The sequence below is a fragment of the Gambusia affinis genome, linkage group LG13 (assembly GCF_019740435.1).
Source record: "Gambusia affinis linkage group LG13, SWU_Gaff_1.0, whole genome shotgun sequence".
NCBI lineage: Eukaryota > Metazoa > Chordata > Actinopteri > Cyprinodontiformes > Poeciliidae > Gambusia > Gambusia affinis.
The window spans coordinates 3,941,374-3,964,986 of NC_057880.1; the positions used below are offsets into that span (position 1 = coordinate 3,941,374).

The window sequence follows — 23,613 nt, forward strand, 5'->3', positions numbered from 1 at the left end:
ACCTTATAACAGAGCTTTGCACCAGTTTCATTAAATAATGTAAATAGAATCATACCTCAAGCAAGCCTTTGCTAAAGTTTTTAAAAATGTTCTTAAAACTGAACCAGATCTGGAGCTATAGAAGCTGGAAGAGAATCGCCCAGGAGTTTAACTACCAGCAGAGAGAGTTTCACCTTGGAGGCCTGGGTCTGCTGCAGCAGGGAGGACAGTGAGTAAGCTTTGGAGCTCTGAGGCTTGGCGCTGGGCATCCTCACCACGGGCCTCGGGCTCTCCTCCATGCTACCGTCGCTCACCGCTTTGATGTGAACCAGGAAGGAGCGGTACTTCCCTCCCGCCATGCCTGGAGCACAAACGCATATTTAACAGGAAGAACGCCTCAGCTGTGACGTCGCGTTTTGTTAGAAGACATTCCGTAGATGTGGAGACAACTTAACACTTCCAACAAAAACACATAGGAACATACTACTACACTGCAGGAGAGAGCAACCAAACATAACAGAGAAAACACTTCAAAAATCCAACCAGTGTTTGCTTTGTGGTTGCTATCTTTAGCATCTATCAGCTGTTTATCTCACAGAACTGGAAAGCCAGATTTCAGTTGAAAGCAGCAGATTGTGTTTACCTCTGACCAGCTTGGGGCTGGTGAGGCTCAGCATGCCAGAGTGACCAGAAAGATCCAGCCCACTGGCCAACCACACCGGCCCACACAAAATATCCTCCTTATGGTCCTCAAGGAATGGACACAGCACCGATCCTGCAAAAGACATAGAACCACTCAGAGGCTTTATGGCTTCAGCAACCTGAACTCCAGCTGAGAGACAAGAGGAGGAAAACAGAGTTTGGTCTTCGATTCAGCAGAGTTTAAAGAACAAGATTTACTCACTAGACCCAACTGGAGTAAAACACACCTTAATGAGGTGCCACCTGGTTACTTTAAAACTTCATGAACAGGTAGGAAAAGGTCAGAGAACTGATGTTTCCCTGAAGTATGACTCATAGGCAGATAATAAACTTATTCATCTTGAATTTTACAGTCGCTTCTCACCTGATGTCTCCTCAATGTCCATGAAGTGGATGTCTTCTGTGAAGTCCTGCAGAAGAGGCTGGCTGTTCTTCTCCCCGTTGGTCTGCAGGACATTTGAGAGAGGAAAAGCGATCTGTCTGTCCACCGCTGTATCTGCAGAACAAAATGAATCAGAAATTAATTGGTTTAATCCTGCTGTACTGAGTGCTCATCCTCATATAACACGGTAGGCTTTACGGCTGGTCAACTTTTGTCCATATTTATGCTCTCAAAGCTTTTTGAGGATCAACATAGCGATGGTGGTGTGCTAGATTTTCCTGTGTTGGTTGTTCAAAGAAACCATGTGTTAGGGTTAAAAGTCGATCTAAAGCTTCTGAGCAGCAGGAAGTCTTGCCTTTCAGACGGAAGGAAAAGTCTATCAGAGACTTCAAAGTGATGGATCCACATTGGTTTTGTAGTGTTTTGATAAGTCAGAAAAGTCAAGACAGTAGAAGCACAAGAAAAGCGACAAATGCTGCAGGTCTCTGCAAAGCCTCCCCAGGTAGACGGCACCTATTCAGACGAGGAAAAGAACTCCAGCAATGAGCTGACTTCCAGTGAATTGAAATTACAGTCAATTCACTGGTGTGGAAAAAGTTTACATTCTAAGATAAAATCATGTATTAGAAGCACATAATGTGCAGACTTGCACTGCTCACCAATGTTTATCTGAACGGATTGTCACTATTTTGATGTGGAGTAATCGCTTAACAAATAATAGTCACTACATACAATTAATGACTCTATAAGTGAGTGTGTGAAATACTTTTATTTTGCTTTATTAATAATTCACTACAACACAAACAGCTCTTGCAACAGTTCCTACAACAATTAAAAGAAGTATATAGGGTTACCAATATATTAGACTGTTCAGAAACGGAGAAGAAAGAAGTGTAAACTAATAATCTATGCCATCTTTTTCATCAAATAAAGATGATTGTCATTATTTCATTATTTAGTGTCCCTATCCTCCCACACAGTAAAGACATTTACAGGGAATGTGTGCTGGGAAAGAAACTGATCCTCACCGCTGACTTTTCCCAGCCCTGGTGCTTTGTTCTTCAGTAAAGTGACTTGGATCTGAGGAATGTTGGCAATGTTGGGATTCAGGACAAATTTGAAGTCCACATGGCCCACCATGCATGCTTTAGGCAGCACCAGTTCAAACACATGCTCATCCCAGCTGGAGCTGAAAAACACAACATCATCATTAGAAACAGAAAGTCAGCTTCCTTAATTGTTTTACACTTTATGAAATTTTTTTCTGTGTAAAACACAAGTTTCTCAAAAGAGCACTTTGTTCTAACCGATTCATTTGTGGTTCCTTCAATATTTGAAACCAGTTTCACAACCAGTGCAATACAATAAAATAAAAATAAAACAAAACATTGACTGCGAAAAATGAAATGGTTTTAGATTTTTGGAAGAACATCTGTTGCTACGGTTCTCCTCTATATTAAACCGTTCAGTTTAAAAGCAGCTGTTGGTCGGCAGCCCTGGTTGATGTGAGAGATTAGTGAAAAAGTTGCCTGAATAGCCACCTGTAACTCTGGAGCTTCCACGTGCGGGTGTGTTGGGCTGCATCGCCATGGTGCTGCTGGTGAAGGTGCTGTGGGTGGCGGCGCTGCTGCTGCTCCTGCTGCACCTCCACCCAGCACGGTGGAACGGTGGCCGAGAAACGCGGCGTCAACGTTTCAAACCGGGTCAACTCCATCAATGACGCCAGACTCTCAGTGGTTAGAGGTTGGTCCACTAGGAGGTCCACTCCTGCACAAAGGCCATTTTATATTCATAATAATAACAATAATAATAAATGACATGCTTTTGTTTAAAAACCGATGCAGTGCTTTATTGTCCCTCTCCTACCTGTGATTCCAGGGCTGGACGGGTTGGAGGAGGGCTTGGCCCCCTCAAGCAGCGGCTCAGCCCCTTTAGAAAGGGGGCCATCTATAAACATATCTCCATCATCCCCATCATCACAAACTCCTCCAATTTGAAGGAAATGAAGTTCTCCACCTTCAGAGACAAACGGTGACCATGACATAAAAATATCTGAAGGAATGAGAAAAAAATCTACCAAGACTTTGTTAAACTTATCAATTAAATCATCTGTGTTGACTTTAGCCAACAAGGAACTAATGAAATGAATGGTTAAAAACAGCAGCACAACAATCCTACTTGTCTATCTATGACATAGTACTGCTGACCTATTCAGTTCTGTTAACCATACCCCAGGACATAAACAGTAACTATGTCACAGCTGAGCAAGCATTTATGGAATTAAAATATTTTAAATGATTTTTGGATAAAAAGTAAATGGCTATATTGTCAATTTTTAAAAAACTCAGAGAACAATTGCAATATCCTGAATTAATAACCAATGAGAAAAGAAAAAAATAGATTCATCAGCATCAAGTAAACATTCCAGAATAATGAGGGATGAGTTAATACTACATAATTTTAGCCTGAGTGTGAGCAACCACTTCAGCCTCATGAGGTGGATCAGGAACACTACCGTCTTTTTGGTCCACACCTCTTAGGTTTTCCTCTGGAGTTAAAAGACTACACACACCTGCCCAAGACGACTCAGCAAAGGATGCACTTTCTGTATTGATTCTCAATAATCTACCACGGTATTACCGAGAGTATTTTCACAAACTCCCTCACAATTTTGTACAGACTGCAGTGGAACAGCCCGGAAGACTCTGCAACATGTGGAAAACGTTGCTAATTTTAAGCTTAAATGTGCATAGATTGGATTTTTGAAGGCTAAATCTAGGCTACACTGCAATATTGAAATTCGGTTTTGGAGCTAGAGCAACTTTTTCTTCCCCTTCACTCTAAAATGAGAAACCAACAATCAAATTATTGGGTCTTTAAAAAACAAAGACCTATGAAAACCTAGACTGGCCACTGCATACACAATTCTGTTAAATTCTCATCTCCCTTCAGTGCTCCATCGGGGATTTCTCCCACTGAATTTGATTCCTCTGGTAGAATTTCAACCGGGCCGATAAGTGAACAAAAGGAGGAGTTGTGAACAATTACATACATGTTACAAAACATTGTAGAATTAAATCCCTCTCCAAACTTTCACTCCATCTTAAAAGTAAAAACTGTGCTGTCTTACAGAAATATCCAAGAACAGAAAACAATCCGTACCTTTAGTGCAGGCACAAAGGCGGTCCGTTCCAGAACAGTACGTCACTGAGACAAATGGGTCAGTTTCCTCAGCTGACCCATCCTTTTTGGGTGGTTCCACCTTCGCCAGAACTTCCAAAGTGGATAGGTCCAATATCATGATAAAGCCAGCCTGTGTGGTGACCACCAGGTGTCCTAGACCTGCCATTTCTGCCTTCTTGCATTCTTTGTGGCTGTAGGCAGAGGTGGAAGGACTGGTGATGTTACCAGCACTGCTGGTTGTGCCTGCTTCACATGCAGTCTCAATTTCTGCAACGGGCCCAGAAAAACCGTTTTTTGAAGCTGAAAGAAGTGTTTCTTCAGGGGCCTCTTCACTTTCATCTTCTCTGCTATCAAGCACATCTGGGGGGAGCAAAATTAGAGAAGTAATGGCATCACAAGGGTCCCAAATCTGTTGTACTTTGATCGGCTCCTCTTCCAAAGTGACAATCCGGGTGGAGTAGTTGAGCTTGTAAAGTGCAAGATACCCCCCTCCACTCCCACGACTCTGGGACCTCTCCTGCTGCTGCTGGTGGTTTCCTGGAGGTACTATGAAGGGGGTCTGTGGTGGAGACCCCCCTGGGTGATGGCCTTCCATTCCATTGGCCAATGGGCGAAGGGAGTCTGTTTCGCGCTGGCTGCAAAGAGCTGAGTGTAGGCGGTTTAGATTGTTAAGAGCCTCAACTTGGTTTGAAGCACTTACAGACTCAAAACCGCAAGGCTTCAGACCAACCAAAAGGTGCACCCCGTCCCAGCATGGCATTATGGAGTCCACAAAGAGATTTTCTTCTTCCAGCTGCTTTGGAAGCCTTAAGCACTGTACCAGGGTTCCAGGTCGAGGGGGGTTGGAGACAGTTGCTGCTGCCAGTGTGTTCCATTTGTCCACATGCCCATCTATCCCTGCTAGATTAGTTGCATCAGCAAACTGCTGGATGTATGTGATGGGAGGGTCTTGAAGAAGCAGTTGCTCATGTGTATCAAACTCCATTTCAATGATTTGTGGCACAGTAAAGCCTTCCTCGTGTAGACCCTTGCTCATTAAATTGTTCATCTGAGCAAATACCTGCCCTGAGGATTTGTCATCCACCTCTCTAATACTATATAGCAGTAGCACAGGTACAGTCCTGCGCACAGCTGGCATAGAGGAGGGACTCAGCAGCTGAGAACCTGCCATGTTAGAGAAGCCTTGCTCTTGGGTACCAGACTGAGGGTGGCAAGGATCTATCTCCATTGGACCATGTTCCTGTAGACATGCAGCATGCGGCTCAGCAGCCTGAGTCCTTAATGAACCATCAGTGGTCCTGCGTGTTGAAGTTGACGGAGATGGTGGAACAGCCATGGGGGTTATGGAGGCTGAGCGGTAGCTTAAAAGGCCTCCAGCTAGCAAGCAGGGAAAGGGAATGTTGTGGTGGTCAGGCACCTTGTCTTTTGGTTTGGCCTGGCTGTTGGCCTTTGTTTGGTTTAATGAGGGATTTGCACCAAGCTCCTCCAAGTCCTTGACAGTATCCTCCAAAACACTGGCAACTACTTCCCACTGAAGCTTCTCTGGTTGCTGTAGCACACTGAGCGCTGTCACACTGAGACTCAGGTCCATGCTCTCCCACTGGGATGGCTGACCTGCAACATGATCAATACAGACGAGAGGTTCTTTAAACTGTATTGTGAAACTTTTGGCGTTTGATCATTTAAAATGTTTTTGCTCAGACTCTGGAAAAACGTAGATGTATTTCATTAAGGGTAAGCGGTACATTAACAACGGTTACTTACCTGTTATCGATTCTGATCTTGAAGGCTCCTCGCTGTCAGAGTCCTCCAGCTGGTCATCACTGAAAAATAGATTTAAAACATCAGAACAAAAGAGACAATGAATTCATACCAGTTGGTGATGTCACTGTGTGGTCTTTTTTTTTGTCATTTTAACATTTAGCTCTTCCTGTTAAACTATTTCATACTGTTTTACTAGAACCGCTGTTCAATAATAAAAAAAAAAAAAGTGCTATTAGCATAGAACAAAGCAATGCCAGTGACTATTCCATATTAGATTAGCAGTGCTGGTCAGAACTAGTGCAACAGGACAACATTTACCTGAATGTTACTAAAGATTCAGTATTTTGAATTCCAATATGGGATCAATGAAGTATTTTTGAATTTGAATGTACTATTATGACCAATTATACTCTGACTGGGCTCAACACCAATGGGTTGTAATTAAATAACTTGCAGATCTCCAAGGCTACGGCCTTTAAAACAACGTCTGTTATGATCCCCTGGACAAGACATATCACCATTTCAATTTTCAATTTATAAACAGGTATTTGATCTGGCGACATTAGTTTTCCTCTGGGTGGTGACTGTGTTATCCATGCTCTGGAAGCTCTCAGTTAATACCTCTAAATCAGGAGTAATAAACTCGTTTTCATTTTGAGCCACATAAAGATCACAGATGTCCCCAAAATGCGTATTGTGGCACAATGATAAAAATACCTATTAATAAATTGTCAAAACATTTAATAAACCTGCAGCTACTGCATGTTTATTAATACATTTTATGAATACATCTCGAAATTAAATATTAAACATTTTTTCACATTGTTGCAGTTTGGCAGTATAAAAATATATTTGATTTGATTTTTAAAATCTTAAAATCTCTTAAAATTTTATCTATAAAGTTCAATACATGTGGACAAACTGTAGAGTCACAGTTTTTAGAAAAACAGTATTTTCTCACCATGCACCTTGAACATGAGATGAACTAAAAAACTGTTTGGGAACTCAAAACACTAACAACCATTATTGATTTTATCAGTTAAAAATGCAAAGGGTGAATGTTGTTTTTCCTTGGAGGTCACAGTATTTGAGACGCTTTGTCATTTTGTTTTATTTATCTGTTTTATTTACTGCAGTTATGATTTCTTTGACAGAACTGCCCGTGTTATAGATTTATAGCATATAAATAAAGCACATGCAAATATGTTAATCTATAAATAATTTATCAATGAGTGCAGAAAAAAATTTATTTAAGCTACTCAGGCTTGGGTATTGTAAAGTCTACTGGCTACATGCAGAAATGATTTCCTGTGTCTTACATGAAATAGAGCCAGTATGACATTTTAGACTAGCTTATGCCTTACCTGTCACCCTCTAGCTTGGGCAGGTCAGAGCAGGAAGAAGACTCCTCCAGCCAAGTGAGAGTGGGCCTTCGAGACTCAGTCAGCGCCTGCTGGCCCTGCTCACCACTGCACAGGATCAGCTGCCGGAGGATGGCTGGGTCATATGGGTTCACATCAAACTTTAGGTGCACCTGTTGAGCAAAGAATTGTTGTCCTAACCAAAAGCCTAACACAATGAAAATAGGTCAGACGTCAGATTTGTGTACTCTTACCTTCATCATTTTAGAAACATCCCAGATGCAGATCTTGCCCCTCTTTGTGGCAGCAGCTAGGAACTGTGGGCAGCTGCCAAATCCGTAGCAGGCGATCTTGTCTGAACTGTCAGGACTATTGGGGAACTGAGCTGGACTGGTCGCCAGGGTTACCGACAGAGGAACATTCTGAGTGTGCTCTCCTTTCACGAATGGACAGTTGGGAGAATGTCTCTCATGTTCAGACCTGGGGGACACGAGGAAGCCCTGTTAGCAAGTATCCATAAACGTAGATGCTGATACTGTAGCTGGTGGCTAACTGCTATTAATATTTGTAATCCACTCACCAGGGTTCATCTGTAGGCTCCCAGCAGACTAGACACACACTGCAGGTGAAACACATAGCTCTGTCATCCCCTGTTGAGGCAGGCTGTGGACAGAAAAAAAGAATGGCAATAAAACTTGTAAATATAAAAAACTGAAAGAATATTAACTGCTAACTGATGTTTGCTAGAATTTAGTACTGCTACTGATGTCCAACATGCAAAGAGTGGGAGAAGTGAGGTCATGGATCTTCTAATTGAACAAGCAAGATCCAAAATAAAACTCTGTCCCAAACTTTGCTTCACTAGTAGAAAAGCTACAAACCTAACTACATACTTCTGTTACATCTCAAATCTCAACGTGATGCTTTGCATTGTCCTTTAGGCAAACAGTCGCCTCACTGAGTGCTGGTGTTTATATATGTTAGTATAGTAAAATGTGTCTGCCTGTTACCTGGTGATAAAACCCTGCTTGAGCCATCGGATCAGGCTGAGCCCATCTGTAACCAGCGTGCGGCCATGATGTAAACGTCTCCCGCCTGTTGGCCTCACTGTACATCAGGGATCTGCGGAAACCAACGCTTTTTAGAAGCAAACCATGTTTTGATATTTTGAAAGCTGGTCTGGAAATGACCAATGTATCGGTTTTATTTGCAGAATGTGAAATTTTCTCCATATGTTCCACGCTGCCTGAAATCCACTGCAAGTTGGAACCTTAAAGCTGCAGTATGAAACTTTTAGAGATTTTTTTTTTTGACGCCATCGCCATGTTGTGACGAGAGAGATTATCTGTGTGTGTGTGTGGGGAGAAGATAAAAATCTCCCAATGCCAACTGGAAACAACCAATCAGAGCCCAGACTTCACTCTGTCGGTCACAATCTCATGTGGTGCTGCCAGGTTTTTCACCATCAATAGATCCTGTTGTAAATGCTCAGGCTAGTCAGCATAGCTACCAATGATGGCAGTTAAACAGTTTTTCTGTAATGGTAAGTTGCTTCTCCACCATTAGCAGTTGATTGACAGCGCTAAGACCCTCCTCCTGGCTGTGATTATTGGTTTTTGGTTGGGAGTGGTGCATTTCTTCAGACAGCAACAATAGTTAAGGATGGAGGTTGAGGCGATGGATCACTTCACAAATTATCTGTCTGGTAAACTGTCACAATGATGTGACAGTTGTAACAAATATATAAAAAAAAAATAATAATATTCTTTAGAAAAGTTACATTCTGCACCTTTATCTAAGCTGATCTAAAATGTTTGGCCATTAAGATGAAAGCAAACAAAAAAAAAAAGTCACATCAAAAGATTACAGAAACTGAAATTTTTAAACTATGCTCATGTCCTGAATGGAATGCTATGAAAAGTTGAGTGTTTATCACCCAAAACAAGCTAATTCCTAGACTCATAAGGTAAGAACGTTGTTGGTCTAACCTATCTACAGAGCGTCCAGGGCCAACCCCGAGCTCAGGCCTGGCGCTTGACAAGAGGTAGGAGAGCCTATCCATGATGGAGGAGGCTACAGACAAGGCAGCTATGTTCTGGTTTATCTTCTTCAGCTCGCTGACGATGGCTCCAGCCACTAGCTTCAGCACATGATGGGGGAGATGGAAAGTGACTGTTGCCCACTGTAAAAAAAAAACAATGAAGAAGATAGAGGAAGGTAAACAAGGTGAACAATAACAGTGTTCATAAAACAAAGTTACAACCGCACTGGAATTAAAGTTTGATTTATTCAACAAGTTTGTGCACATAAAATAAGAATCAAACTATCAAATTTAGTAAAACCTGATCAGAGCATCCTGCCTTCTCTCTTTATGCGACACTCTGTTCTCATTAGCTTACCTTAGCTACTTTATGATTGGCCGCAGTCTCATGTGAGGTATTCTTCAGACCTTCCTTGAGCTGGCTGATGAAGAGTTCATACCCCTCAGTGCTGGACACATCAATCTTCTCCTGACACGCTGACAGCATTTGCTGCGCCTAAACAAAGAAAAACATTTCTGTCAATAAGAAAAGCCTTCCCTGTTTTCTCATAAAGTCCAACTTCTTGTTGGGAACTGAAATCCGTCACCTCCTTCTCCTTCACCAAGGAGTAAATGCATCTAAATAAATTGTGTGAGATTATCTAAGAATTTGACTTCAAATTGTACTGGTTATCATTTTAACTACTTGCTATTCCAGTAATGATGCATCATATGAAACTGTCACTGCATGTTACGCCAATAAATATTCAGCTAAAAGGCCTTAAAAGAGGTTAATATGTTTGTAAAATCCTACTGAAGAACAATATCTGACATTTTTGATTTAAGACAGAGATTACTTATTTTCAGTCTCTTTCAATGAGGGTAAAAAAAAACAACTTCCTGTTGAATCTGTTCTTTTAAAGAAAATGCTACTAGGATGCAGATATAGTCTGGTTCCCTTCAGAAGGATGTTTCTACTCTGAGATTCAATGTTTCTCCTACAAATACTCTGAACAATGCTAACCTTTCAATCGTTCAAAGTTCTTGATAATCAGGCATTTAATAAATGTACCAGGTAAAACATTTCTTACCTCAAAAGACAGAAATCTAAGATCAACATGTTTACCAACACATGATAAGCGTCAAACTTCTAGTTACAACAACAACATCAAGTACTTTCTGTCTGAACGTGAATGTGCAGCCTCACCTCTGTGACCGGCAGCTCCAGCTGAACCATGTCCTCCGGCTTGGCCACCGGCGGCTGGAGGGCCGTGTCCAAGAGCAGAATGCCATTCAGGTCCTTCCTGCACCCCACGGCGAAGTCGTCCACAAAAAGCACCTTGTCAACTGCAGGAAAGTACTGGCACCTGACGCGGCCGCCTGGTTTAGCTAGGACATAACGACAGGATAACATTAACCAGTTAGCTTTCAGATCTAACTGGAAGCTCCAATCCAGCACCTCTATTGGAACAGAAATACACAGAGTCAGATAGAGGGGCTGTTTTGCTTTAAAGATAAACTATGCAATTATCACAAAAATATGTTCTTACCATACTTATTCAAACTGCCACCATGTTGTGTAACAGTATGGTATGAGACACATCAGGGTTTCCCCCAGAGCAAAATTTCTCTAGGGCTTTTCTGTCAAGGTGCTTCAGAGCGAAATCCTGTGACAAGGTAACCTCAGGCTCCCAGCCATTCATTTTCATCCTTTTCTCAAAAATTTCAGAGCTCATCGCACACTGTCTCTCTCTCTCTCTTATCCGTGCTATTACTGTGAGTGAGGTACAGATATGAATCGCGGTACTATCAAAAGTGAGAAACAGCCCTCTCACACGCTTCAAATACTTTTGGAATTTGTCTCACGGTTCCTGAACGGGGACCGGTTTTCAGACTGATTTTTCCAGAAATACTGACTGGGTGTCTCACAAAGATAAAATACTTCCTCCACTTTGAGCTCCTCTTTAGAACTACAGTGATGGTGGAACTCTCAGTTACTACAGAAGAGGGCAGAGTTGGCATTTAGAACTACAGAGACGCCACCTTGGCTACTCGGTCCTTAACTGACAATCACTTTGGACTGTCAAAATAAGAGCAACACATACCCCAAAAAATAAAAGCCTTCACATTTTTCACAGCAGGTAATTGCTGTTTGGGGCATTATATAACTGGTTTAACCAATCTACTGTTACACATAGGATTAGAGTGACCAATTAAAATGACTACAATCCACATTTGCTCATGTATTTAACCATATCATTGCACTGACTATCAATGCAATGAATTTCAATCCGCTCTTCACAATATAAATAAAGACAGCAGATCACCAGAACTGATTTAGTTTGGACCTTTGTACGATGAGGAGTTCAACACACTCGGTAAGTCTTGCTAATTGTGTTCAGGACACTCTGGAGTACCCTGGCAAATTAAAGTTGCTACAGGAAAGGCTGGGGTTCTTCTGGTGCATTCCAACAAGAACTTTCCTTTCAGATAATCCTTCTAAATAAAACCACGACCCTCCATGTTACAGATTGTTTCATCATTCACATCATACACACAGCGAAGAAACTGGTTTATACAAGAACCATGTTTTTCATGGGCCTCAGAAGTCCAGAGGAATGTAGGACAACTCCAGAAGCATTCACCAGAGCCCCATGCTCCTGATCTACATTCATATTCAATACCATGGAACATGGTTTCCCCCAGAAAACTTGCTCAGGCCGGTGGTTTGGTGCTAGGGCAGTCATTCATCCAGCAGTTATTGAGTTAAAAAATGTTTAATGTTGATAGGAAATTTTTAAATATCACTTGATAATTATGTGTTATTGAAAGACAGGAAGATTAATATCTGAATACCAACTATAAAGACTTAAAAACATTTTTAAAAGACTTAATTAAATAAGCAATGCTTAGCCTGGTGGTCCGCCAGGCTTTAGAAACCCTGAGTTTGCTGAGAGCCAAGTTAGTTGTATCATTATATCGTCATGAACAGCTCAGGTTTATTGTTTGATCCTTGCCTCGTTTTAATCTGCATTTCTGTGAACAACTGTAATTTAACGACATTTATTCCAGTATTTTGGCGAATAAAGGCTAGAATATCCCACCTTCATTTATTAACACTGTTTCAAACAAGCAGTGATGATTGTCAACACTTCATAACCCGGATAAGCTGATATCTCAGGAAAACCAGAGTTAAAGAAGATTTATTAACGCCAACAGAGAAATAAAAAGAACCAGTGTTTAAAGAACAGTCAGAAATAACATCGACATTTTCAGTGGACAATGAGCTCAGCTGTAAGTAGCACTGACTGAAGGTAATTTCAAAAGACGTCAGCTTCTGTTAGTCCGATGCTAATTAGACATTTTATTCTCATTGAAGTGTGCCATTTTTACTCTTTGTTTAATGTTTGACAGACCAAAAACCAAACTAAAGTCAAGATAAAGTAAGATCTGAAAACGTCAGCGTTTTAAATCCAAAATAAAAACTGTCAGCCTAAACGGTTAAAGGTTAATTGTAACATTTTAAATGTCTTTAATGAGATCCCAGAGTTGTTTTAATAAAGTGCATACAGCAGTGCTTTTCCTCTTCCACCTGTTGCTGCAAACAGCACATAAAGGTTTCAAGTGGAAAGAGTAGAGCCAGTCTGCCGGCTTGTTAACAGGTTATCCAACTGTTAACATCAGCATTTTCAATGATCCAATTAAAATGAACCAAAACCACTTCTGATCAATGAGCAAATTTACATGAAAAACTCCTGATGAACATCGAGGCAGGTTTTTATTTCACCTGATTCACAACTGCAAGCATCTACTAGAAAAAAACAAAAAACAAATATATATATATATGGTTTTAACTAATCCATGTGTCTGGAGTTTTATCACTATATTTGAGAGAGAATGACGATTTCATTCTTAACTATTAAAATATCAACAGCTGGTGGAAATGCTTTGGAAAACAACCGCGGATAGTACGGTATTTTGTTAAAAAAAGAAATAGATTTTAATTTGAGCCGTCAAGAAGACAAAGTTCTTGCTAGGAAGGATGTTTTATACTTCACTAGAGAACTCTGGATGGAACATTGTCAAATGGAACTAAATAGATTTTTCACTGGATTCTCCCTCATTAAGATCAATATGTATGGTTTTTCTTAGAACTTAGGAGAAAACTCTATTCCATGTTTTCCCCGTTCTCAAACTATTTTACTCAGTAATATTTGTGAACACAATATTTAAGGTCAACACAGAGGAGTTTTAGACCCAGTTAGACCACACAGTTCAGGGGAATGTAATGTTCAGCATATAACTTGACTGTATTCTAACATCTCAAACTGGAATTAACTTTGCCGCTAAAACCACACGCTGAATGCCTGGTGGACATCAGCTGATAGATGTATTCATAGTTTTTAATATATCACTTATTACATAGCTTAACATTTTCATTTAAAGACTTTGTTAATAAACAGTTGGCCTCTTAAAATTAGGATATGAATCTACAATTATTTTTTAGATTCATGTTACTAAATTAAGCAACAATTTTTTGAAGGAAAATGTCCATAAAAGGTTAATCAAATGCTGAACTTTATTATTGCTATCTTGGAGAAGAAACCACTAAAGGAGAAATTATCTTTTCTCACCTTTGCAATCATTCAAGGGTGCCCTGACATTGAAACACTGACTCAAGTTTTGTCTGCCATATTTCCATCTCAGACAGCTTTTCATCGACATTCACCAGATGCAGAATTTAACTTGTCAATAACGCTTTTCATCACACTTCAAAAATATATAAAATATAAAATATAAAATAAAAAGACTAGACATATCAAACATTTGCTTTCGCAGGAATGACCAAACAAATTACATACATGATTTATAATAACAGTTTTAAAAGCTATACCAAATCCATAATACGTTCTGATTAGATAAAGTTCCTGTATTTTACTATAAGAGTTCTAACGTCAACATAACCAGTTAAAATGCTATCGGGCTTTATTTTAGATAGTAACTACAGAAAACAAAAAGTGATGGACACGGTTTCTGATCTGATCGGATCTCAACAGAAACGTGTTAACATGAAGTGTTGGTACTCTCAGTGCTGGCATGCAGTCTTCGATCGGTCACAGGGTTAAATGCTAAGTTACCGCAGGAACAGCTTCCCATTTATTATTCTACAGTGATGTTACAGTCCACCATTGTGTGACTGTAACATCAGAATCACGCTGGTAGTTTCTACCGACTCTCGCCGGTGAGTTGTGAAGTTATGCGGCTGACGAGTAGCAAAATACATTAGCGGCTAAAAGCATTAACACTTTCCTAAATTAAACCAACTTCAGACAGCCTACAGTTTCCATTTATTCATTATTAAGCGACTGCCAATGTTTACGTCTGGACCCATTTTCCTAACCACAGGACGGGTGTGACGGGCAGAACTTTAGAGGATTGCCCGGTTAGTTAGCGCTGTGAAAAGTCCTACAGCTAGCCATTAGCTACAGTCAGAGGTGTCATGTTGAGCCTATAGACAAATAGTGAATGCCATTCACCAAAGACGAACGTTAATGATAATAGAATCGTTCCTGTGTTAAGATGCTGAAGGTGCTTTGTTTTACGCCCCCAGAACAGTCGGTAACAATCCCAGCTGTCAAAAACCTAACAGGCCACTTGTACGGCTGCCGGGATCAGCTAACACACCAGGGTGCTGGTCCCTACACAGTCTGTTGACAAACTGTATTTGGCTTGTCAAAACTGAAAGTGTTGTTGTCAGGGCTTGACAGAGAACTCCTGTACTTACCGTGCAGTGCTGAAGCCTGAAGAATGGCCCCTGAAGTTCCGTCTATCACTTTAATGCTTCCCCGGCTGGTAACGGCTAAGATAGCGTTGAGGGCCGGGTGGTAGGAAAGACTTCGCAGGCCTTCCTCGTCGCAACGCAGGCAACCGTCTCTCACTACAATCCAGTCTGAGGAGGTGGACGAGCCCGGCGAGGCCGCGGCCGCCATCTTTCCTATTTTTTCCCCTTCCTCCTCTTTTTGGCTTGTTAGAACCTGACGATAAACTTAAATTGAATTCATCTAAGGGGCAGATTCCGAATTTCCACTCCCCAGCCTTCTGCGGCTTCTTCTCCGCCCGTCACAGTCGCGGTGGCTATTCACCATCAGCGCTGAGGAACTCCAGGCTAGGCTCTGTCACTTACACCATAGGAACACGGAGCTAGCGTACCGCTTGAATACATCTCGCGAGAACATCAATAGTGAACGAGAACAGCCATAGAGAGAACAGCTGATGAAAAAAAATAACTGTTGTATATTTTTGCTTGTAAATTTTTATTACTGCGAAAGTAAATAATTATTACCTCCATACATTATATTATTTTTTACAATTGCCTTTAATACTAATCATTGTGTATTTCACATTTATGCCACTGTTATATTACATAACTTATACCTCTATCAATATACTGTGTTCATGGATCATAATATCTTAGGAATACTGATACAAGATCTTTTTTATCATGCTTTCTTGTTTTTATAACATGTGAAAACTCTCAGCAACATTAAATACACTAACCCCCTGACATAAACCCATTTTTCCCTGGTGCAAAGTGTTCCAAGAAAAGTTGTACCTATTACAGGTGCGGTGACATTTTCAACTTTGTGGATCATGAAAGTTCATAAAATTCATTCAGACTCATTTTTACCGCTACCTTTAGTACTTGGAAATCCAGTTTTTTATAATTCCCTCAAACATTACTTCATTTTTCTATCTACCTATGCTTTTTTGTGTCCCCAAAAACTGACACGTAATCTAACAATAATTATTAGTGCTTCATCGTGTGGTAATAATGTCTTTCATCTATTTTAAAGTACATTTTATTACAAACCAGTCTAATCAGGAGCACATTTTACTACATTATGAGTAAGTTGATAGAGTAGGGAACTGAAAATCTCAAACTGTTTCCTCTATATCACAAAGTATGTTTTAGAAACGTCATACTTCTGTGATCATTTTCTATTTCATTCAATAACTACAGAACTACCATATTTTACAACAATTTCATTTATTTATTTAAAAATTTTCTTTAGTTTCTGAAAGGAATGTTAGTTTAGGATAAATAACTTAGTGACCAGCCAACAAATACAAGATGATTAATTCACAAAGTACCCATTTCTTTTCTGTAACTATTTGTAAGGTGATTTTCTATTTTGATAGAGCTGACAAAGGAAAAACAAGGCACCTCATTAATGGACGTTTGCCATAACAGAACAGTGTATAACAGTGAGGAATCTACAGTGTTGCAGTCTCTTACCCATCATTTCCTCCACCACACTGTATGCACAAAAATATTTGTTAAACTTTGTGTGGATTGACTAAAAAGGTTATAATCCAGCAAATGATGTCCAGATTCACATACTGCAACCAACTCCAGGCATATGGGGACAATAGAGCACCTATGATATAGACACCTGCAGAGCAAGGTACAAGCTGGAGAATCCGATTCATTTTATTGAACAAAGAAAAGGGCAAAACTATTTACAGTCATATTCCCAATGTCCTCACTGCCTAAAATTATACAGAGTTAAAAAAAAACCACACAAATATTTCTTTAAAAAAAAGACCTCCTGGGTTTAGTTGTTTGATGACCCCAACATGACTCAGGGTCACTGTCCATGGCCATAAGGTCTGTAGTTCTGACTCATCCAGTCACACACCAGTATACAGTGACAGGAAATAGATATACAATAGGAAAATGGGATATATGAGAAGGGGCTTCTTAGTTTTAAATTCATCTCCGACGAGGAGTGAAGCAGCACTGTAGGCAGCCCAGAACACGCCAAAGAGCTGGAAAGGAAACACATGACATGATCACTTTGAAGTAATCACTACCAGAATAACAACCCAACAATGTAACAGTTTCTACAGTGCTTTCGATCAAACTCATTTACCAACAATATGTGTAAGGATTCTATTCATAGAAAAAGGTTGGCCTCTTCCTTAACTGACATCAAACATCCCATTTATGGTGCAAATCTCCCAAATCCTATTTATGTAAAACATAAGTTTGCCTACGCAGTGTTGAATAAGCCCAACATAGAATCAAATGTTCTTACTCAAAATGAAAACTTCTAAATGGTTTGTTTCACCATTTAAAGCTACAACAGCAGTGGCATGAGACAATGAAGGATTTAACTTCTTCCAGGATTACATTCTAACTTTCAGTCTAAAATAATGTTCAGTCCTCAGTATTTTTCCAGCTTGATGTTTAAACTGTTTAAATAGCCCATCTGTTGGGCTAGATTTACATTCTTCAGTTAAAGAACAGCTCCAAGATATGCTTTCTGAAGTGGAGAAATGCCCCAAGTTAAATAGAAGAAAATTGATCCACTAATATGTCTAAATTACACAAAGGTAGATTGAAATGGTAAAAAAATAGAACCAATTAACAGTCTGATTGAGAGACTGTTAATTGGTCTCTTAAAATGGAACTTACTTTGGCTAACGTGGACACCACTTCAAACCCTCCAATCACTAAAAGCAGAGGGGTTATGACAATGAGAGGAAGAAGAGAATATCCAATCACTCCAAGAACTTGGCCATAAGAAACCTACACAGGAGACAAAAAGAGCGCTCAGAAAAACAACAATCTTATTTTGGCCAATAAGGAGAATTTAAAATGCGCTGATTGGTTGCGGTTCTGTTGTGATGGAGGCGGGACTTACCTCACCACCAAGGACACGAGCAAGCAGGAAGATGGTAAGTGATCCGAATATCCAGATGGTGATGATCCAAGATACAACCTACATGTGTAAGAGACAACACAACACAATTTGTTTTTGGCAGGATGTGATAGCATTATTATGTTATTACCATTACATCAGTTTAAAATGGTCTTCCAACAATATTATTGTTTATCTCAACAACTTTTGAGAGAATCAGCTAAATTTGTTATCGTGACAGGTCTAGTCTAGGGTTTACCCCACTGATCACAGGAAGTTATCATTGGCGTAAAAACATGATGCTTCAAGTAATCATCCCAAGCAACCAGTTGTGTTCATCCATATTCTGCTCACCCTGAACTGCCCGTAGATTGAGATCATGGAGAAAAGGAGCACAACAGCCAGAGGGCCCCAGAAATCTGGGTTGTCTCGAACTACTTGTCGGTTGTAACCCAGTGACGGCATGGGCATCAGCACGCAGCGGACCTTATAGTAGATGTCCTTCAGGTCAATGTCCAGCTCCTCCCTGCTCACACAGGAGATGAGGCAAGGATAATTTAACATTTGCCCTGACACTGGCTAAACTCCAGATTCGTGTAAACAACAAATAGGAATACATTAGAAATCCAGGTGTTTTGGATTGCATCAGGTAGTCAGATAATCCCATCTTTTCTATCTATCTTTTTTTTCTATCTGTACATTATATACATATATAATGTATTATAAATGGTGGCCTTTCTAACTGGGTTCTAACCTGCTTTCTAAGCAGGTAATAGAAAGACTATTACCTGGTCTTTCTCACACTGAGGTGTAAAGTAGGGAAAATAACTCAACAATACATCAATAATCCCTTCCTTCTGGTACCTGATGCATGGCGTGAGATGTAATCAATCTTACGCCATGTTCATTGTTCCTTTCATTGTTCATTATTGAATGAACAATGAAAGGAAGCAATACAAGCAGCCCTTTCCTTGAGAATGTAAAAATCAAACAATTAAAAGATTTCTAAAAGAACATCCAAACATGTTCAATAAAAAAGGAATGGCCTACTTATACCAAGGCAGCATAGACACTTTTTGAAATAATAAATTTATCTTTTTCCCTTAAACTTATTTGCCACAAATTGTAAGACTCCCTGAAAGACATACTTACAGAAGAGGTTTGCTCTCCTCGTTGTCATCTTCTTCCACTTCTAGCAGCCAGCCGTAGCCTCGCTGCCTCAGGAAGGTGGTGGCGTATGGATCCCTGCCTCCTTCACTGGCCATGTTCAGTTTAACATCAGGGGTGCTGATGGTTCCACTGAGGTCTGTGGATCACATAGATCATTTCAGACTTATGGTACCTTTTATAAACAATAATAGCAGCAGCAGCAGAATGTTAAACAAAAACATGATATTTCTAAATGAAAAAAAAAAAAAAATCAACCTAAATGGGTAGGAAGCAAAAGCTAACAATCAGGTGTTCACATGATAATATAACATATTAAAGTCGAGGAGTTGGCTTTTACTGTGGATTTATTTTTTCTATTCAAAAAATTCTAAAGTATTCAAAATATAATTTAGGTTAGAACATTGCTTTTTTAAGTGGTATTGTTTTTTTTAATCTACCATTTCAGATCCATTACAAATGTCAAACTGGAAAAGACAAAGATGCTTTGTCTTTAATAGACAAGTCATTCACGATCAGTTTAGCTTAATACTTAGTTTTACTGGGCAATACTGCAGGTCCAAGTGCTAGTGTCCTTACATTAAGACGATTTGTTTTACACCATCTCTCTCATTTGTGCCTGACTGACGGAGGAACTGGCACAAAAATCCTATCTAGGGTTTTTTCTTATCTAGGGTTTCTTAAGAATGGCGCTCTGTGAAATGATAACGCCGCTTTGCTGAAACAACTAATGGAGGAAAATAAACACGGAAATATGCATTACAAAAGAAATTGCTGATATAAATTAAATCTGCGCAGTGCGCACAGACGAAGTTGCTTCCATTAGCTGAAACAACTAATGAAGGAAAAATAAACACGGAAATAGGCATCACAAAAGAAATTGCTGAAATAAACTAAATCTGCGCACAGAAAATGTATCTGGTTCTCATTTGTCTTTCATACATTTTTTTCTCCTTTTCCACACGCATGTTTTTAAGATTTATTTTTAAAGAACCGCAATTTATTCATGATTCCTGAATCCCAATAAAACACGCTAACTAAACCGGAAATTCATCCCGTCACTGTGAAGCAATAGGTAAACAAGTGGAAGTTAGATTTGAGTCGACAGAGCGAGAACTATATGGCTCAAAGCTGCCACGAAAAGCCCTCTTTTAATAGAGTCTTAATATAAACAATATAAAACTAAATTGAATGTCAGGCTTTTATTTACCTACGTGTTTTCCTTCCGTCCTATATGTGTCTAACAAAGCTAACACACGCTTCCACATATAAAAACATTTGGATACAAGTAGAAAAGGAAACCAGCGTATGACTTTTCGCTGCAATAGTCTATATAAAACAGAGCGAAATAAGTAGACTGCTGCTGGACATGTATCACTCTTTGGGGCCTGCTAGCTGTGCGCTGCAGCAATTAGCATACCTTCAGCTTCTGAGGAGGAGACGAACGTGAAATCTCCGTTGGTGGGAGAGAACTGCATGGTTGTTATCCTATTAAAGCCTCACCTAGGAAGTCCAGGACAAAAACATTTAATTAGGCGGTAGGTAAAATATACTGGGTCACGGTAATAAAGCTGTCACTAGCCACAGCTCATCTGTAAAGTTTAACTAACGCATTTTGTTTGCTTTCTGTCTCACTGTGGGGAAAGAAACCGGAAGTGCGAAGGAAGCTGGAAACCAGACACGTCGTACGATGCGTTCACGTCATCTTCTCGTGCTGGGAAATGGGAAATGCTGCATGAAAATCCAAGATTTATAAACTAACAGCAGTATTTAAAGTCTATTCTCTGAATTCCAGGAAGCCATTGTAATGACTTTAGAACTGGGGTGATGTCCTATACCCTCCTGGTTTTTGTGAGAACGCGAACAGCGGATCAGCTGGAATTTATTTTTTAGGCAAACTTGTGAGGACACCGTTGCAGTAATCAAAGTGACTAAACATAAACACATGGATTAGTTTCTTTGTATCATGCTGGAAGATTAGTCCTTTAATCCTGGAAATGTTATTCAGGAAATAGACGGCTGACTTTGTAACTGTGTTTATCTTTGGACATAAAGAGGAATGGTCTAAGCACACAACTTCAGTTATTATAGCTAGAACTGATCCGGCCTGTAGTCTTGATCGGGTGACTTGAATCTCCAAAGCCACATAACTTCAGTTATGTTTCTGTTCAGCTGGAAAAAGCTGAACAGAAACATCCATGCATTGATTTGTTCTAAAAATCTTAATCACCTAGTGACATCATGATGTAGAGCTGTGAATCATCTGTGTAGTTATGATAGCTAATCTTGATCTGTTATAACCTGAGCTAGTGGGAGCATATGGATATTTAACAGGATTAAGCCCTCTGTCTGCTTCGATGAAAAGTTACCTATTGAAACAAATAAATCCCTGTACGGGTAAGATTCAAACCTATTACCAACCAAGTACCGGACCAGAGAGCCCTACCCTAGTCTTCAGTTGTTTCAACAATATGTCATGGTCAACAGTGTATTCATGCTTCATGTGACAGTGTGTCTGTAGAAAAAGATGGTCAGTCTCTACACCTATATAGTTTTACATTGAATGGAGATTTTTATGCAAACTGTCATTGTCAAAATAGAGTAAATATAAAACACTGTGCTAAAATTGTGCCCATGAAAACTTGTTCACCATGGCAACTAAACTACAACACTAGATTTTTTCTTGCTTTTAATAATTTTTTGTTTGTTTGTTTTTTAAAACACTCATCCATTGCCATCTGTTGACTAAACTTGCTGTATTCAAATGTGGCCACTTGTGGGTGCTGTTGCAACCACAGAACCAGATTTTAAATCCAGGATGCAGAGTTTCAGTGAATATAGTGTTAAATGAGTGCAGGTGAAACAGTGAGTCAGAGACTCTGTAGAAGGACAGTATGCCAGCAGGACAGTGCACATGCACTGCTACTCTGTTAGAAACTGAGGAGGAGGAGGAGATGGGTCCTTTTCTGTTATTGTGACAGAAAGCATAACTAACATCAGAACACTCAAGCCTCCAGATTTGAGTGTTCAACCCAAACACACAATCATGAACGTCTCCTTTCCGACTGATTCCTCCATAGCTCACTGAAATACAAATGTATCCTCTCCACTCGACTTCCCAGTAACAGCAACCAGTTAGGCCAGTTCTGCACAGCAGGAATCAAATATATCTACGCGATCCGGATATGACAGGAGCTCTTCCACATATGTTATCTTCCTGTTGCTGTCAGTTAGAATTTTCTATTCACTGTATTTGTATTGACAGTGAGTTCACAGAAATCTAACAGGAAGAACAAATTTGACTTCCACAAACAATTTGAAATGTAGACCCACTTAACCACAGGACCCTTTTCCACTTTACACCAGTCCATAACAGACAAATTCTAGCCCAAAAAAGCTGGTGGATGTGTGTTATTAATGCATGGCTTTCACTTTATATGGTAGAGTTTTAACTTGCACTTGTAGATGTAGCATTTAACTGTGTTCATAGTCAACTTATAATAGCTGCCGGACAGTGGTCCTTGAGGAATGTAATTTAAGACTCCTGGGTAAACCCAATCATGACACACACCTGGTTCCAACTAATCTGTAAAATGTTTCAAGAAAATGTTTTTGAGAATTCCAAAACTTTCCCAGTCTTTTGCTGTCCCTGTCCCAACTTTTTTTTTAATGCATTTCAGGCAACAAATTCCAAATGAGTGAATATTTGCAAAACCACCATGTAGTTTATCCACTTGAACCTTAAATATCTTGCTTTGGCTTGTAGTGTATTCAGTTGAACATAGGTTGAAAAGGATTAACTTCCCTGTCTGGAATATCCCCAGTGCTACATCCATTCAGTAAACACCTTCCTTAGAGTCCTTCGTATTTTAGTCCAGTTACTAATTCACCTATTCAGCTTCCAGAAAGCAGGTGAACCTGTGACAAAAATCTGTTTGGTTACATACTAGCATATAATTAAAGCCTATAGAAAATTGATAACTATATGAGAATATGAGAAGGAGAGCTGTGTTTTACTACCAATAATCTAATGTTTGCTTGTTTTGATCGTTTTGGTCACTTCTTTGAGTGTCAACAGCACAAGTATTTTTGCATTACGGTTACATCTGACTATGAAAGGTGTTTTACAGATAACAGTTGATTGACTGATCGATAATGGAACTCCGATGAAAGGTAGATCCGCTGAAAATCAAGTACGTAATTCAGACTGCGGACAAACATACTAAACAACCACGTCACTGAACCTTGGTGGGCGGCGGCATAACAGTGCGTGCGTGTGACAGTCAAGCTTCTTTTTCCACTTCCGTTACAATTATACTTTCTATTGGATGATTGTCAGTTGGACACGCC

The 23,613-nt window shown here is 39.8% G+C and overlaps 2 protein-coding genes across 6 annotated transcripts in view; both read right to left on the bottom strand.

Moving 5' to 3' along the window:
* birc6 (baculoviral IAP repeat containing 6) overlaps positions 1-15,589 on the bottom strand; it is a 68,867-nt gene extending 53,278 nt beyond the window's left edge. For all 3 annotated transcript variants that reach the window (XM_044136147.1, XM_044136149.1, XM_044136146.1), the window contains exons 1-16: positions 15,177-15,589; positions 10,599-10,780; positions 9,771-9,908; positions 9,360-9,553; positions 8,382-8,493; positions 7,952-8,034; positions 7,626-7,851; positions 7,375-7,544; positions 6,011-6,069; positions 4,226-5,860; positions 2,930-3,079; positions 2,605-2,830; positions 2,092-2,252; positions 1,046-1,177; positions 623-754; positions 174-340 (exon numbers count right to left, since the gene is read on the bottom strand). In XM_044136147.1, coding sequence (XP_043992082.1) covers positions 174-340; positions 623-754; positions 1,046-1,177; positions 2,092-2,252; positions 2,605-2,830; positions 2,930-3,079; positions 4,226-5,860; positions 6,011-6,069; positions 7,375-7,544; positions 7,626-7,851; positions 7,952-8,034; positions 8,382-8,493; positions 9,360-9,553; positions 9,771-9,908; positions 10,599-10,780; positions 15,177-15,381 — 3,972 coding nt within the window. In that variant the 5' untranslated portion in view covers positions 15,382-15,589. The remainder of the gene's footprint in view (positions 1-173; positions 341-622; positions 755-1,045; positions 1,178-2,091; positions 2,253-2,604; positions 2,831-2,929; positions 3,080-4,225; positions 5,861-6,010; positions 6,070-7,374; positions 7,545-7,625; positions 7,852-7,951; positions 8,035-8,381; positions 8,494-9,359; positions 9,554-9,770; positions 9,909-10,598; positions 10,781-15,176) is intronic.
* A 1,278-nt stretch (positions 15,590-16,867) lies between these two features.
* Positions 16,868-20,987, bottom strand: yipf4 (Yip1 domain family, member 4). Of its 3 annotated transcripts, none has more exons than XM_044136142.1 (7): positions 20,899-20,987; positions 20,684-20,766; positions 19,249-19,402; positions 18,451-18,622; positions 18,100-18,177; positions 17,871-17,984; positions 16,868-17,221 (listed from the first exon to the last, which is right to left on the bottom strand). In XM_044136142.1, the coding sequence occupies exons 2-7, from the start codon at positions 20,739-20,741 to the stop codon at positions 17,084-17,086; spliced, it is 714 nt and encodes a 237-aa protein (XP_043992077.1). In that variant the 5' UTR covers positions 20,742-20,766; positions 20,899-20,987; the 3' UTR covers positions 16,868-17,083. The 3 variants fall into 3 exon arrangements, with proteins under 3 accessions (XP_043992077.1, XP_043992078.1, XP_043992076.1); XM_044136143.1 differs by having other exon boundaries at positions 20,874-20,969; XM_044136141.1 differs by having other exon boundaries at positions 20,684-20,960.
* Positions 20,988-23,613: the final 2,626 nt, after the last annotated feature.

Excerpts from the sequence above, each read along its gene's own strand:
- yipf4 (XM_044136142.1), bottom strand. The coding sequence starts at position 20,741 with ATGCAGTTCTCTCCCACCAACGGAGATTTCACGTTCGTCTCCTCCTCA. Across the intron at positions 18,178-18,450 it reads CAATCTACGGGCAGTTCAGG|GTTGTATCTTGGATCATCAC; the intron begins GTGAGCAGAATA and ends TTACACATGTAG. Across the intron at positions 17,222-17,870 it reads TGGTGTCCACGTTAGCCAAA|CTCTTTGGCGTGTTCTGGGC; the intron begins GTAAGTTCCATT and ends TTTCCTTTCCAG.